The 16,500-nt window shown below is 52.8% G+C and overlaps 1 protein-coding gene across 6 annotated transcripts in view; it reads left to right on the top strand.

Moving 5' to 3' along the window:
• CERS4 (ceramide synthase 4) overlaps positions 1-16,500 on the top strand; it is a 57,233-nt gene that overhangs the window by 34,299 nt on the left and 6,434 nt on the right. For 2 of the 6 annotated variants that reach the window (XR_001886997.1, XM_017879921.1), the window contains exons 2-8: positions 10,413-10,618; positions 13,639-13,756; positions 14,794-14,912; positions 14,993-15,050; positions 15,413-15,463; positions 15,799-15,891; positions 16,139-16,267. Coding sequence is in view for 5 of the 6 variants with exons in the window: in XM_017879921.1 (XP_017735410.1) it covers positions 10,446-10,618; positions 13,639-13,756; positions 14,794-14,912; positions 14,993-15,050; positions 15,413-15,463; positions 15,799-15,891; positions 16,139-16,267 (741 nt within the window). In the remaining variant the exon portion in view is untranslated. Of the gene's footprint in view, positions 1-791; positions 909-10,129; positions 10,206-10,412; positions 10,619-13,638; positions 13,757-14,793; positions 14,913-14,992; positions 15,051-15,412; positions 15,464-15,798; positions 15,892-16,138; positions 16,268-16,500 lie in introns of those variants that run through there. The other 4 variants (XM_017879926.1, XM_017879922.1, XM_017879923.1 and 1 more) reach the window with 4 other exon arrangements.

Raw genomic sequence — 16,500 nt, 5'->3', positions numbered from 1 at the left:
GTGTGTGTGTGTGTGTGTGTGTGTGTGTGTGTGTGTGTGTGTGTGTGTGTGTGTTTTCATCTCTGGGAGGCCCAGACATCTGGGGTCTGAATTAATTGCCTTTTTCACAACCCGGGACAAGTCCTGTATTTCCAGCTAGATTGAAAGCAAAACAAAACAAACCTATGTACATAGCTCTGATCTACTGAGCAGTGCCGGAGTCCTTGGGGGTTCGGGGAAGCCGTGGGGCCCAGTCCTCCTCACTCAGACCCCTGGAGGGGGACCGGGATCCTCTGCTCATTCCCCCCAACCCACCTCCCGTGTCAGTACAAAGCCCCATTCTCTTTCTTTCTCCCAATCCAGGGCTATTTTGAGCCACTAAGAAGGAGGATCAGTTTTGTTCCCAGGTGGCAGGGGCCGAGCTGGGAGTGGGGCCAGGGAGGTTTCAAACAGCAGCCAGGCTTGGGGGCGGGTGGGGTGAGGGGAGAAGAGAGACTCGGGCCGGTCACACTGGCCCTGCCACCCACGCGGTGGCTCTGCAGATGACCCCGAAGCTGCTGTCGTCCAGCCCAGCCCAAACACATCAGCTGCAGATTTAAGGGAAGGTGGCAGAGGAAAGGAAAGCTTCCAGCAGCCTTAGACACCTCAGATGCTGGAAACCGTCCTCAGGGCTTGGAAGAACCATCTAGAAGCCTCCACAGGCCAGCACCCCTTCCTTCCAGATCACTCCCCATCCTGCCCCCGCCTTGTGTCTACTGGTAACCATCACGGTTTCTAAGTTGTTTTTTTGGGGTTGTTTTTTTCCAAAACAGGATCTGCTCCGTCGCCCAAGCTAGAGTGCAGTGGTGTGATCACAGCTCCCTGCAGCCTCAAACTCGTGGGCTCAACCAGTCCTCTCACCTCAGCCTCCTGAGTAGCCAGGATTACAGGTGTGTGCCACTATGCCCACCTAATTTTTAATTTTTTTGTAAAGATGGGATCTCGCTATGTTGCCCTGGCTGGTCTCCAGCTCCTGACCTTAGACAATCCTCCCACTTCAGCCTCTCAAAGTGCTGGGTGTGAGCCACTGCACCTGGTCCTCTAAATTTTACTAGGTGCTCATTCTACCTCAGGTGCCATTCACAACCACTCCATGTGGAAGAGGGACTAAATTGTTTGTTCCATTTTACAGATGAAACTGAGGCACAGACAGGCCATGTTCCATGGCTGGTAAACGGGTAAGGCAGGAATCAGGAATCAGATCCATTGTGATATCAGCATGGAGTGTTTATAAACTGCCCGCCTGCCCTGAGCCTCACAATAGCCTGATAGAACAAAGAGGGAATCTAGCTGTACCCATTTTTCAGATGGGACAACTGAGGCCCAGGAAGACAGAGGATGACAGGGAATGAACAGAAGAACTGGATCCAAAAGAGAAAAGCTAGAAATTGAGGAACACATCCCTCAGCCTCATTTCTTCCCTTCCCTCAGAAGGAGAAGTTGAACCTTGCTGGCCTGAGGTGCCTGGTTACAGCCATACCTGAGACCCTCCCATATGCCAGACTCTGCCTCAATGCCCCAGGTGCAAGGTCTCTGAGCTGCTTAACCACCCTTCAGGGAGGGCACCTGTCCCACCAACAGGTGACGAAATTGAGGCTCCCAGGGCTTTGAAGCATTGCAGCCAGGACTCCAACCAGCCTGCTGGGCTCCAGACCCTGTTATTTTCTCAAACCACAGCATCTCTTATTTATGCTTTAAGAGGGAGAAGAGGGAAGGGAACAGACAGAGACAGGTTGGTGAGGTTAGTGAGAGAGTAGGACCACTGGGGCCAGACCTCTGCAATTAGGGCATATCAGGTCTGAAGCTTCCTTGGAGAGCTCCCTGGTTTAGAAAATGCATCTGTTCCCCTTTCTGTTCCACTGAGGAAGGGATGGGCATGATTCAGCAGAGGACAGTGGAGTTTAGAACTGGTTATGCTTCCTTCTCCAATCATCCCTGCAAAAACACTGGCCAGCTCCTGACATCACAGTGAATAAGACAGGGTTGGGGGAGGGTGCTTTAACAGGATCCAAAGCAAGGCAATCAGGGGATGCTTTCAGGAGGAAGTGACAACTGAGCTGGATTTTGAAGGATGCATATGAGTTTGCCAAACAGAGAAAGAAAGTGTTTAAGCCCTTCAGGGCAGAGATGTTGCTTGTTTTCCCCACCATTTTGTGTCTTCAGCACCCAAATACTAAATGAGTATTCTAGGCAGAGGCCAGTATTTGTAAAGGCTAGGATGTGTGAAATTATATGGTCTAGTGGGAGCAGAGTATCAGCTAGTGAACTGGTGGGCATTGAAGCTGGGCACATCAGCAGAGGTGAGGCTTGAGATTGTGAGAAGCCATTGCTCCTGTGGTTCTCCCTCATCCCCTATGCTTATCATGGCTTGAATGCACCAAGGTGTGCAAGGATGCATCCAAGACCCTTGGGTGAGGAGAAAACATGGAGCTGAGGGTCTGGATGCCTGGACCTTCTGGGGACACCTAGCCCCATTCCATCTGCACCTGGGGGGTCTGTCAGAAAGTTAGCAGGGTCTCTGAGAAGGCTGCACCAGTGACTCAGAAGGCTGAGGTGGGAGGATGGCTTGAAACCAGGAGTTTGAGGCTGAAGTGAGCTATGATCAGGCCACTGCACTCCAGTCTGGGTGATAAAGTGAGACCCTGTCTCAAAAAAAAAGGGGGGGATTGCAAATACCCTGCAGTGGTCATGGCTCTGGCTGTGAGGCTGAGTACAGTTGGGACCAGGAGTGCCAAGCTGGCCATGTGTCCTTGAGCCCCCATGGGCACATAGGATCAAGCCAACCTTGTCTGCTAGTGAAGATGGTTTCTTTTTCTTGAGAAATCAGCCACCTGGGCTGAAGTCCCCACATCCACCCAGCTGTTCATGTGTCTACTCTGGGATGCCTGGGCCTCATTGTAGGTCTAGACTAGCTGTTATCCTACACCCTTGACTGCTTGTTGGGCCACTGACTTCTAGTGCCCCTCTCTAGCCAGAGTATCCAATGCTAGCAGTTGCTCCTAATACTTCACTGATGTTTAAATGTCAGGTGCCCCATGGCATGATACTCAGCCTGCCCCTTCATGTGCATTCTCTTCCTTTTTTTTTTTTCCACCCCAAAACAGGGTCTTATTGACCCCTTGCTGATAGATAGAGGATTCCATCTATTTTCATGGATTTCAACAGCAGCCACTCACTGACAAGTCCTACCCAGGCCTCACCCACCGCAGGCCTGTGCCCCAAACCTGAGTAGCTCCTGCCTCCTCCACATGCCCACAGGAACATTTTAGCTGCCCACCCCTGTACCCACAATTTGTGTTGTCTGACACTTAGCCTGACTCCTGTCCTGAAATCAGCTCACCCATTCTGGTTCATCCAGTTCTTCAGATTGGAAGGCTGACAGCTTCAGTGGCCAAGTGGGGTGAGGGGGAAGATGGAATTAAGATTGGTAATCAGCTGACTTTGAGAGGGGAGATTATTTGGGTGAACCCAGTGTCATCACAAGGGTCCTAAAATGAAGAAGACGGAGGCAGGAGAGATATTGTCAGAATGACGAGATGGGAGAAAGACCCAATGAGCCATTGCTGGTCCTGAAGATGGAGAAAGGGACCAGGAGCCGGAGGATGCAGGCAGCCTCTAAAGCCAGAAAAGGCAGGAAATGGCTGGGTGTGGTGGCTGGAGCCTGTAGTCCCAGCTACTCAGGAGGCTGAGGCAGGAAGATGGCTTGAGCCCAGGAGATTGAGGCTGCAATGAGCTGTGATTGTGCCACTGTGTTCCAGACTGGATGACAGAGTGAGATTCCCTCCCCGCAGAAAATATAGTCTCTTAGCAATTTTCCAGTATATACTATGTTATTAACTAAAATCATCATGATGTACAGTAGATCTCTTGGACTTACTACTCCTGCTAACTGAAATTTCATATCCTTTGACCAATATCTTGACAATTTCCTCTCCCAACCCTTCTCTTCTCTGGCTCCACTTTGGAAAGCATTTGGCTCTTGGGGGGCCCCACCTCTAAAATGTCTCTGGAATCTATCCCCTTATCTCTACCTCATCTCACCTGGACACACCAGAGTACCCTCTTCTGGCCTCCAAAATGCTATGCCCTGCATGGCAACCAACACCCTGAGGATCCCTGCATTTTTCAAAATAGAACCAAGGGCAGTGGAACCCCCACATTCACCTGGTGGGAGTGTAAAATGGTGCAGTCTCACCCTGGAAAGCAGTTTGCCCACCTCAGCCTCCCAAAGTGCTGGGATTATAGGGGTGAGCCACCATGACCGGCTGCCCCCCAGGCTGGTCTTGAACTCTTGTCTTCAAGCAGTTCTTCTGCCTCAGTCTCCCAAAGTGCTGGAATTACAGGCATGAGCCACTGCACCTGGGTCTATTTTTATTTTATTTGTATATTTTTATTTTTTATTTACTCTGTTTTTGGAGACAGGTATCACTCTGTCATTCAGGCTGGAGTACGGTGGCATGATCACAGCTCATTGCAGCCCTGAACTCCTGAGCTTAAGCGATCCTCCTGCCTCTGCCTCATGAGTAGCTGGGATTACAGCCACATGCCACCATGCCCGGCTAATTTTTATATTTTTTGTAGAGACAGAGTTTCACTATGTTGTCCAGGCTGGTCTCAAACCTCTGGGCTCAAGCAATCCTCCTGTCTCAGCCTCCTAAACACTAGGGTTATGGTATTTTATTTTTATTTATTTATTTTATTTATTTTTGAGACGGAGTCTTGCTCTGTCACCCAGGCTGGAATGCAGTGGCGTGATCTTGGCTCACTGCAGCCTCCGCCTCCCAGGTTCAAGCGATTCTCCTGTCTCAGCCTCCTGAGTAGCTGGGATTACAGGCGCCCGCCACCATGCCCGGCTAATTTTTGTATTTTTAGTAGAGACAGGGTTTCACCATGCTGGCCAGGCTGGTCTCAAACTCCTGATCTCAAGTGATCATAGAGGGTCTCCCTATGTTGCCCAGGCTGGTCTCAAACTCCTGGCCAAGCGATCCTCCCAGCACTTGGCCTCCTGAAGTGCTGGGATTACAGGCGTGAGCCACCGCGCCCAGCCTGTTTTTATTTCGTAACATGGCAAGGTTGTCATGAAGAACTGACAAAACTAAGCTATGATGACAAAAGAAAAGCTTAGTGGGGGGCAGGGTAAGGTGGCTCACGCCTATAATCCCAGCAATTTGGGAGGCTGAGCAGGGAGGATCGCTTGAGCCCAGGAGATCAAGTCTGCAGTAAGCTATGATTGCACCACTCTACTCCAGCCTGGGCCACAGAGTGAGACCCTGTCTCAACAAAAAAAGCAAAAACAAAAATTGGAATGGAATGGATATTACCTTTGGGTGACAGGATAGCGGTGGAGGTTGACTGGGAAGAGGCGTGAAGGAAGTTTCTAGAGGGAATATTTGTGATGGGAGATTGGATTAGCCAGGGATATAGTTTTGTCCAAACTCAGTGACTATACCTTAAGATGTATGCAGGCCAGGTGCAGTGGCTCACGCCTGTAATCCCAACACTTCAGGAGGCCAAGGCGGGAGGATCGCTTGGCCAGGAGTTTGAGACCAGCCTGGGCAATATAGGGAGACCCTCTCTTTACACAAAAATTTTAAAAATTAGCCAGTTATGGTGGTGTGTGCCTATGGTCCTGGCTATGCGGGGGTTGACGTGAAAAGACTACCTGAGTCCGGGAGGTCAAGGCTTCAGGGAGCCATGGTCACTGCACTCCAGCCTGGGTCACAGAGTGAGACCCTGTCTAAAAAAAACGAAAAGCCTGCATTTCACTTGGGTAAATTTTACCTTGAAAGAAAAAACCCATAAGCAAATATTGAACCCTAGTTAATGATCTGTGTGCTGACATGTGTAGGGGTGATGTGGTCTGAGGTCAGCTGCCTACTTTGGAATGCATCGGGAATAACCAGATAGACTGATGGGTGGATAGAGGGATGGACAGGCAGATGCAGAGACAGATGGGTGATGGAATAAATAGAACGGAACGCAAAGGGGAGAATGTAGTGGTGGGAATACAGGTATTCACTGTAAAATTCTTTCAACTTTTCCATAGGTTTGAAATGTTTGTTATAAAATGTTGGGGGAAGGCCGGGTGTGGTGGCTCATGCCTGTAATCCCAGTACTTTGGGAGGCTGAGGCAGGCAGATCACTTGAGGTCAGGAGTTTGAGACCAGCCTGGCCAACATAACGAAACCCCATCTCTACTAAAAATACAAAAATTAGCCAGGTGTGGTGGTGTAATCCCAGCTACTTGGGCACAAGTATTGCTTGAACCTGCAAGGTGGAGGTTGCAGTGAGCTGAGATCGCGCCACTGCACTCCAGACTGGGCAGCAGAGTGAGACTTCATCTCAAAATAAAATGTTAGAGGAAATAATCCAGATTCTTCCCTGTGGCCCCCATGCCTTGCAGGCTCTGTGCTGCCCCTCATCACCTACCTGCCCTCCTCTCCTCCCTCTCTCCCCCCTCGCTCACTCTGTACCAGCTACACGGGCCTCCTCGCTGTTCCTCCAACATGCCAGGCATGGTCCTGCCTCAGAGCCCTTGCACCTGCTGTGTATGTATCTAGAAAGCCTCTCCCCTAGCCCCACTTTCTTGTGTGCAAACCCACAACCTTCTCTTTTTTTGTTTTTCCCAAATATAGGGTCTTGCTTTGTCCTCTAGGCTGGAGTACAGTGGTGTGATTATAGCTCCCTGCAGCCTCAAACTCCTGGGCTCGAGTCGGACTCCCACCTCAGCCTCCTCAATAGCTAGAAGTACAGATACATGCCACCACACCTGACTGCTTTTTAAATTTTTTGTAGAGACAGAGTCTCGCTATGTTGCCCAGTCTGGTCTTGAACTCCTGGGCTCAAGCAATTCACCTGCCTCGACCTCGCAAAGTGTTGGGATTACAGGTATGAGCCACTGTGCCTGGCCTGACCTGACCTCATCTTTGGTTTTTTTTTTTTTTCCGAGACAGAGTCTCGCTTTGTCGCCCAGTCTGGAGTGCAGTGACATGATCTCAACTCGCTGCAACCTCTGCCTCCCAGGTTCAAGTGATTCTCCTGCCTCAGCCTCCCAAGTAGCTAGGGTTACAAGCACATGCCTGGCTACTTATTTGTGTATTTTTAATGGAGACGAGGTTTCACCATTGAACTCCTGACCTCAGGTGATCCACCTGCTTCAGCCTCCCAAAGTGTGGGATTACAGGCATGAGCCACCGTGCCTGGCCTCACCTCTTCATCTTTAAATCCCAGCTCAGATGGTGCCTCCTTAGAGAGCATCTCCTTGATCACATTTAAAATCATGCCACTCTGTTTTCTACTCGGCCCCGTTACACTTTCATATCTCATTCATTTGTGAATCTGTTTCCTTGTTTATTGGCTGCCTTCTCTGTTGGTCTATGAACTGGGCAAGAATGTGTTGGCTTCGTTCCCCTGCTGTGTCGCCAAGACCCAGCCCTGACCTGGCATGTACAAGTCAGCTGGAGAACATCTCTTGCCTGGATGGATGGACAGACAGATGCATAGATGCAAGGACAGATGGATAAATGGATGGATGGAAGGGGAAATGGATAGAAGGGTAGATGGAAGAATAGAGGGACAGAAGAATGGGTGGGTGGAAGGATACATAGGTGAGTGATGAGTGGATAGATGTTTAGATGGGTGGACAGATGGATGATGGGTAGGTGGACAGATTTTTGGATCGGTGGATGGAAAATTGGGTGGACAGATGGATAATGGCTGGATGGATGAATGGGTAGGTGGATAGATGGTTGGATGGACAGATGTTTGGATAGGTGGATGGATGATGGGCAGGTAGGCAGATGTTTGGATGGGTGGATAGATGGATGATGGGTAGGTGGATAGATGATGGTTGGATGGACAGATGTTTGGGTGGGTGGATAGATGATGGGTGGTTTGGATGGGTGAACGGATGGATGATGGGTAGATGGATGGATGTACGGGTGGGTGGACAGATGTTTGGATGAGTGGACAGATGGATGATGGGTGGACGGATGAATGGGTAGGTGGATAGATGATGGATGGACAGATGTTTGGATGGGTGGACAGAGGGATGAATGGGTAGGTAGATGGATGAATGAATGGGTGGATGGATGGATGAACGGGTGGGTGGACAGATGTCTGGATGGATGATGGGTGGGTGGACAGGGATGGATGAATGGGTAGGTGGGTGGATGGATGATGGATGAATGCGTAAGTGGACGGATGGATAATGGGTAGATGGATGAGTGGATAGGTGGATGATGGGTGGATGGACAGCTATTTTGATGGATGAACGGATTGATGGGTGGGTGGACAGATGTTTGGATGGGCGGACAGAGGGATGGATAGGTAGATAGATGGACGGGGGGATGGGTGGACAGATGAATGAATGAACAAACTTTCGAGTGGGAACCACTGTGGTAGGCCGGACCCTTGGCTCAAGATCTCAGGAAAGGGAGCAGCTCTTTGGGCTCCTCAGGCAGGCTGGGACATGCTGGCCAGAGCTGCCCCACCTTGACCGCCACTCCGTTATCCGGCAAGCTCAGTCATGCGATAGGCTGTCTTACCCACTTGCTTTGTGGGCTCTGGGATAGCAAGCGAGACTTCTGAAATTCCCAGCTACAGGGGAGTCTACCTTCCAAAGATGCCCAGGAAAGGAACTCTGGGTTTTTTTTTTTTTTTTTTTGAGACAGAGTCTTGCTCTGCCACCTAGGCTGGAGTGCAATGGCGCGATCTCGGCTCACTGCAACCTCCGCCTCCCAGGTTCAAGGGAGGTTCTCTGCCTCAGCCTCCCAAGTAGCTAGGATTACAAGCGCACACCACCATGCCTGGCTAACTTTTGTATTTTTAGTAGAGACAAGGTTTCACCGTGTTGGCCAGGCTGCTCTTGAACTCCTGACCTCATGATCCACCTGCCTCGGCCTCCCAAAGTGCTGGGATTACAAGCAGTGAGCCACCGTGCCCAGCCTCTGGATTTCTTTAAATCCTTCATCTTTGGGGGCTGCTTCAGAGGCAGCTTCCTGCAGTGGAAAGAAACCTTCCTGGACATTTGAGGACTCAAGTTTTGTTTTGTTTGAGACGGAGTCTCGCTCTATTGCCCAGGCTGGAGTGCAGTGGCGCGATCTCGGCTCACTGCAAGCTCCGCCTCCTGGGTTCACGCCATCCTCCTGCCTCAGGCGCCTGAGTAGCTGGGACTACAGGCACCCACCACCTCGCCCGGCTAATTTTCGTATTTTAGTAGAGACAGGGTTTCACCATGGTCTCAATCTCCTGACCTTGTGATCCGCCCGCCTCAGCCTCCCAAAGTGCTGGGATTACAGGCGTGAGCCACCGCGCCCGGCCTTTTGTTTTTTTTTTTTTTTTGAGACAGAGTTTCGCTCTGTTACCCAGGCTGGAGTGCACTGGCATGATCTCGGCTCACTGCAACCTCCTCCTCCCAGTTTCAAGCGATTCTCCTGCCTCTGCCTCCTGAGTAACTGGGATTATAGGCGCCTGCCACCATGTCTGGCTAATTTTTGCATTTTTAGTAAAGAGGGAGTTTCGCCATGTTGGCCAGGCTGGTCTCAAACTCCTGACCTCAAGTGATCTGCCCACCTCAGCCTCCCACAGTGCTGGGATTACAGGCATGAGCCCAACTACCACTCAAGTTTCTGACCCCAAGCAGCCACTCCCTTGACTTCTGGCTACCATCTTGGCATCAGTTAAGTGCAGAATAATAACTTATTTTTGGGCTGTGTTATTACTCTTGTTAAAAATCAGTAGGCCAAGCACTTTAGGTTGAGAAGCCTGGGTACTACTGTCTCTGTTTTGTTTTGTTTTTGAGACGGAGTCTCGCTCTGTCACCCAGGCTGGAGTGCAATGGCACGATCTCGGCTCACTGCAACCTCTGCCTCCTGGGTTCAAGCGATTCTCCAGCCTCAGACTCCTGAGTAGCTGGGATTACAGGCGCGTGCCACCAGGCCCAGCTTATTTTTGTATTTTTAATAGAGACAGGGTTTCACCACGTTGGTCAGGCTGGTCTTGAACTCCTGGCCTTGTGATCCACCAGCCTTGGCCTCCCAAAGTGCTGGGATTACAGGTGTGAGCAACTGTGCCCGGGCAACTGTGCCCGGCCTACTACTGTGTTTTACAGATGAACTTGAGGTTCTGAGGGATCAAGTCATTTGTCTGAAGACACACAGCCCAACTCTGCCTTTAACACTGACCAGGCAAGTGAGGGCAGGGGTGATGAGAATGGAGTGGTGCCTACAGCCCCACTCTTCTGGGGCCAGAGGATAGTTCTAAAGTCCCAGGCAAGGGGAGTTCCATCTTCCAGTCCCGCCTCCTGGTTGTCAGCTGTGCTGATAACGGCCCAAGTAGGAGTTCTGAGGCTCCAGCCTCTCAGGCCTCACTTGCCCCACCCATTCTGCTTGCAGACTTCCCAGCTAACTGGAACCTGTGTCTACAGAATGCTGTCCAGTTTCAACGAGTGGCTTTGGCAGCACAGGTTCTGGTTACCACCCAATGTCACATGGGCAGAGCTGGAAGATCGGGATGGCCGTGTCTACCCCCACCCCCAGGACATGCTGGCAGCGCTGCCTCTGGCACTGGTCCTCCTGGCCATGCGCCTCGCCTTTGAGAGGTGAGTGTCTGCCCTGCCGCAACCCATCGCCCCCGCGGTCACTCCAGTATGTGCTCGTGCCCTGTGTGCAATTTGCCATTGCAGCATGTCCCGAGTGGAAGCTGGCTTTGCACCAAAGTGCTTTTCCCAGCTCCAGCCTGCCCCCGGCCCCCACCACCCACAATTCTGGCCTCTGATTGCTGGTTTATAGGAACACTGCCCGCAGTTCAGGGCTGGGTGTGCCAACATCTTCATAAAACAGGGATGGGAGGCCGGGCACCGTGGCTCACGCCTGTAATCCCAACACTGAGAGGCTGAGGCGGGCAGATCACTTCAAGTCAGGAGTTCGAGACCAGCCTGGCCAACATGGTGAAACCCCATCGGTGCTAAAAATACAAAAATTAGCTGAGCGCACACCTGTAATCCCAACTCCTCAGGAGGCTGAGGCAGGAGAATCGCCTGAACCTGGGAGGCAGAGGTTGCAGTGAGCCAAGATCGTGCCACTGCACTCCAGCCTGGGCAACAGAGCAAGACTCCATCTTAAAAAAAAAAAAAAAAAAAAAAAAAAAAAAAAAAAAAAAGGCAAATGTGAGCTGGGGGTGTTATCCCATCCCAAAGGCATCCCAGGGCCTCTGTGAAGGACAGTGGGGTGGGCAGAGGGTTTTCCAGTTTCAAATGCAGGGGTGTTAGCCCTTTAAACAAAAAAATTGAATATAGGCCAGGCGTGGTAGCTGATGCCTGTAATGTCAGCAATTTGGGAGGCTGAGGCGGGTGATCGCTTGAGTCCGGGAGTTCAAAACCAGACTGGGCAACATGGTGAAAACTTGTCTCTATTAAAAAAATACAGGCCGGGCGCGGTGGCTCAAGCCTGCAATCCCAGCACTTTGGGAGGCCGAGATGGGCGGATCACGAGGTCAGGAGATCGAGACCATCCTGGCTAACACGGTGAAACCCCATCTCTACTTTAAAAAAAAAAAAAACTAGCCGGGCGAGGTGGCAAGCACCTGTATTCCCAACTACTCGGGAGGCTGAGGCAGGAGAATGGTGTAAACCCGGGAAGCGGAGCTTACAGAGAGCTGAGATCCGGCCACTGCACTCCAGCCTGGGCAACAGAGCAAGACTCCGTCTCAAAAAAAAAAAAAATTAGGCTGGGTGCAGTGGCTCACATCTGTAATCCCAACACTTCGGGAGGCCAAAGCAGGCGGATCATGAGGTCAGGAGTTCGAGACCAGCCCGACCAGCATGGTGAAACCCCGTCTCTACTAAAAGTACAAAAAATTAGCTGGGTGTGGTGGTGCACGCCTGTAGTCCCAGCTACCCAGGAGGCTGAGGCAGGAGAATTGCTTGAACCCAGGAGACAGAGGTTGCATTGAGCCAAGATCATTCATGCCACTGTACTCCAGCCTGGGTGACAAGAGCAAAACTCCATCTCAAAAAAAAAAAAAGCCTCAGCCCCACCAGTAGCTGGGACTACAGGCATGTGCCACCACGCCTGGCTAATTTTTGAGACAGAGCTCTTTCACCTTGGCTGGAGTGCTATGACACGATCTCAGTTCACTGCAACCTCTGCCTCCCAGGTTCAAGCAATTCTCTGACCTCAGCCTCACAAGTAACTGGGATTACAGGCATGTGCCACCATACCTAATTTTTGTATTTTTAGTAGAAACGGGGTTTTGCCATGTTGGCCAGGCTGGTCTCAAACTCCTGACCTCAGGTGATCCGCCTGCCTTGGCCTCCTAAAGTGCTGGGATTACAGGCGAGTGACACCACAACCCAGCTAACTTTTGTATTTTTAGTAGAGATGAGGTCTCACCATGTTGCCCAGGCTGGTCTTGAACTCCTGAGTTCAAGCGATCCTCCCACCCTCCACCTCCAAAAGGAGACCCTGCCTCTTAAAAACAAAACCCAGAATCCTGAGTTCAAATTTCAGGTCTTTCGCCTGCTCACAGTGTCTCCTCGGGCATGTCTCTGACCCTCGGAGCCTCAGTTTACCCATTACGACAATGGGGGGGACTAAGTTAGGGTTAGGTAAGCCAGTGTGTAACATGGACTTGGCTCCATGCTTCGCAGATAAGCACTCATTAAGTATCTGCCCTTTCTCTCTGCAACATGATTTAGTCTGCAATGAGTTCCCTGCTCGGCTGCTCTGAGCCTTTCCCCAAATGAGGGATGATGTTGGGCTGGATGGTGGATGTAAAATTCGGTCACCACCTGTGGTGTTGGCACGCCCTCTTGTGGGCAATATGTTGGTTGACCAGGGTCCCTGATCTCCAAGTCTTTACCCTGGAATGGGGGATGCTGGGAGGAGGGGCTTGAAGCGGGAACAGCCCCTGCCCCTGCCTGTGGGGAACCCCTAGCCTGGCGGGGTGTCAGGCCAGGACCCAGGCCACAGTGAGACAGGCAGTGAAGAGACTCCGATCCCTGGTTTGGGATTGAGCAAAGGTACCCGTGTACCCCAAGAGCTGGTCTGCACACCCTCACCCAGCAGACACATCACAGGTTCAAGTACCTTTTTTTTTTTTTTTTTTTTGAGATGGAGACTCTGCCTCCCAGGCTGGAGTAGAGTGACGCCATCCTGACTCACTGCAACCTCCACCTCCAGGTTCAAGCAATTCTCCTGCCTCAGCCTCCCATGTAGCTGGGATTACAGGCACACACCACCACACCCAGATGATTTTGTATTTTTAGTAAAGATAAGGTTTCACCGTATTGGTTAGACTGGTCTCGAACTTCTGACCTCACGTGAGCCAGCTGCCTTTATGTTTGGTCTAACGCAGCAACCGGGCTACCCCTCCAGGGCCCCAGGGGATGAGGCCAGGAATAAGTGGAAAATCAAGTCCTGTTTCACGAACCTTTCTGACTCTGGACCTCCAAACCCTCTGAGCAGATGGAGCAGACAGACCCCAAGTCTTACACACCCTGCCATATGCCAGCTGTGCCCTCTGAGACTTGGTTTACCCACCGATAGCATGTCTGCCCCCGCACACAGGCAGTTACGTCTCTTCACCTGGGCCGATGGGCTCTGTCTCCCTTGCACCCAGATTCGTCGGCCTGCCCCTGAGCCGGTGGCTGGGTGTGAGGGATCAGACCAGGAGGCAGGTGAAGCCCAATGCCACGCTGGAGAAACACTTCCTCACGGAAGGGCACAGGCCCAAGGAGGTGAGCGCCCCCCGTGCCCTGCGACCGGCACTACTGCCCTGGGGTGGGGCCTGCGGGTGGTGTGTGGCCCATTTGTTGAGCCAGGAGAAGCCAAGGTGGCTTCAGGCACCCCCGCAATGCCCCCACTTTCCACTCTTCATCCCCGATTCCTTGGGAAATGAGGACCCGCCCCTCCAGCCTCCCTGGAAGATGGAGGCCCGCCCCTCCCAGCCTCCCTGGAAGGTGGAGCCCCGCCCCTCCAGCCTCCCTGGGAGATGGAGCCCCACCCCTCCAGCCTCCCTGGGAAATGAGGACCCACCCCCTCCCAGCCTCCCTGGGAGATGGAGCCCCGCCCCTCCCAGCCTCCCTGGGCCTCAGTGTACATAGTTGCACAATGGACAGATTGTAGGACAGTGAAAGTAGTTGCATGCTCTCCTATTCTCGGGGAGGAATGGAAGGTCTGAGCTGGTAGGAGATGGAGTAACAGAAGCAGCTCTCTGACCCTCCCTCCATTCCCGTCTCTGGTGTGGCTGCCTGCTGGACAGGCTCTGAACTGTGGAGATGTGGATGCATCTTGAGTGGGGGGAATGGTGAAGACCACATGCCCTGGGGGCAACAGGGCGGTTTCCACAGAGCTAGAAGCCACGTGACTCCCCCTCTACTTGTCAATTTCTCTCTTCATGTAGGGCTTGGGGCTGGGGGCTGGGGCAAGGTCTCAACTGCCTACCTAGGTTGGAGGTGGGAACCGACCATTCTGGAGGGACGCAGGGAAGCCTATCTGTGGGTAGAGGAGGATGCACACCAGCATCTCTCTTAATCCCATCCCCATCAGCGACCTGCCTGCCCTATGAACAGGATTTGCTTCTCTTAAGGCCCAAGTGTTCTGCAGGCCCCCCAGGCTGGGACCCCCAACACTGCCTCTCCATATAGACATGGTCACCTTGTAGGCAAGACGTGGGGTGCAGTGAAGGAGAGGGCAGAGCCAAGTCCTGTCTGGGGACATGGGGGAAGCCACCACAGGGCCTCTGTGACCCTTGTCCCTATCACTCCCTCCCCAGCCCCAGCTGTCCCTCCTGGCTGCCCAGTGTGGCCTCACACTGCGGCAGACCCAACGATGGTTCCGGAGACGCCGGAAGCAGGATCGACCGCAGCTGACCAAGAAGTTCTGCGAGGCCAGGTAAACCCAGGCTGGGGCTTCTGGGGTGCAGGGCAGCAGGGGGGTGTCTCCTGTTTTCAAAGCTCCCTCCCTATCCGCAGCTGGAGGTTTCTTTTCTACCTGTCCTCCTTCGTGGGTGGTCTCTCGGTCCTGTACCACGTGAGTGTACCCGAGTGTAGCTGACTGCTCACCTGCCCCGTCCTCCTGTCCCAGAAATGCCTCCTATGCCCCAGGCCTGGATCTGGTGGGAGGGTGTGTGTGGAGGGGTGCAGCCGAGGAGAGCGAGAGCTTGGCCAGGTGGTGGTGAATTCACGCAACAGGTACTTAGGATCTACCATGCACCAGAAGTTTAGGGTTCTGCAATGAATGAGCTCGCCAGTCAAGATTGAGGGGCAGGAAAAAGCAGGGCTGGGTGAAGGCAGCATTTACGAGACCCTGGAAAGAGCCCCAAAGAGGCCACAGACCCAGGGTGGGAAGCTGGATTCTCACCTCCGCACAGCCTGACACATGTTTCCCTGCAGGAATCATGGCTGTGGGCCCCAGTAATGTGCTGGGACAATTACCCAAACCAGGTGAGTGGCAGTGTAGGTGTGCGAGCAAATGCTTGGAGGCCAGGGTGATGATCACAGTTGCTGCAGCCATGGACCTGGGACCTGAGCCCTGACATCATCATTCCCCACCGACTCCTACTCTGTGTCTGATTCCTCTGGGGAATAGAGAGGGGCTAGGAAACTCCAAGCAGGTGCTTCCACCAAACCACTGCCCTTGATTACCTCCAGGGATGGGGAGCTCACTCATTGGGATTCAAGTATCCTGGTTTTGAGCAAAGGGAGTGGGCCCTGAGCCATACCCCTGCCCGACTGGAGCCTTCGCTCCCCACAGCTAACCTTGTCCTGCCCTGCTGCAGACCCTGAAGCCATCCCTGTACTGGTGGTACCTCTTGGAGCTGGCTTTCTACCTCTCACTGCTAATCAGGCTGCCCTTTGATGTCAAGCGCAAGGTGAGGCCACACAAGAGTCTGGAAGACCCCGTCCCCGGACAGGGAGCTGGGGAGCTGGGGTGCTGGGTGGTAGGGCAGCCTCACAACCGTACCTTGAGAGCTCCCTGGTGCCTCTTGCAGGAGGTATAGAGGCCATGGGCCCAGCGGCCACACAAACCCCTTGAAAGGATGCACTTCTTGGGCCATAGGGTGGGGCACCTTCCAGCATCAAGCCTCATCCCCCACCATGACCCACTGTCTCCTGCAGGATTTCAAGGAGCAAGTGATACATCACTTCGTGGTGGTCATCCTGATGACCTTCTCCTACAGCGCCAACCTGCTGCGCATCGGCTCTCTGGTGCTGCTGTTACACGATTCCACCGACTACCTGCTGGAGGTGGGCCTGGTCCCTGCCTGACCCTTCCCAGCTGCTGTACCCAGCCCTCCCAGGTGCCCCTAGAGATGAGGTCCCATTCCTCCCAACCTTCCTGGGAAATGGAGCCCACCCTCCTGGCCTCCTCGGGTAATAAGGCCCTGTCCCCTCTGTCTTCCAAGCTGATAAGTCCCCACCACCTCTATCTTCCTGGGTGATGAAGCCCCACCCCTCCTAGCTAACTTGGGCAGAGGCCC

This window comes from Rhinopithecus bieti, unplaced genomic scaffold (assembly GCF_001698545.2).
Source record: "Rhinopithecus bieti isolate Rb0 unplaced genomic scaffold, ASM169854v2 scaffold_10589, whole genome shotgun sequence".
NCBI classification, from domain to species: Eukaryota; Metazoa; Chordata; class Mammalia; order Primates; family Cercopithecidae; genus Rhinopithecus; species Rhinopithecus bieti.
The sequence above is the reverse complement of the archived record's forward strand: the minus strand, read 5'-3'. Positions and strand labels throughout refer to the sequence as shown.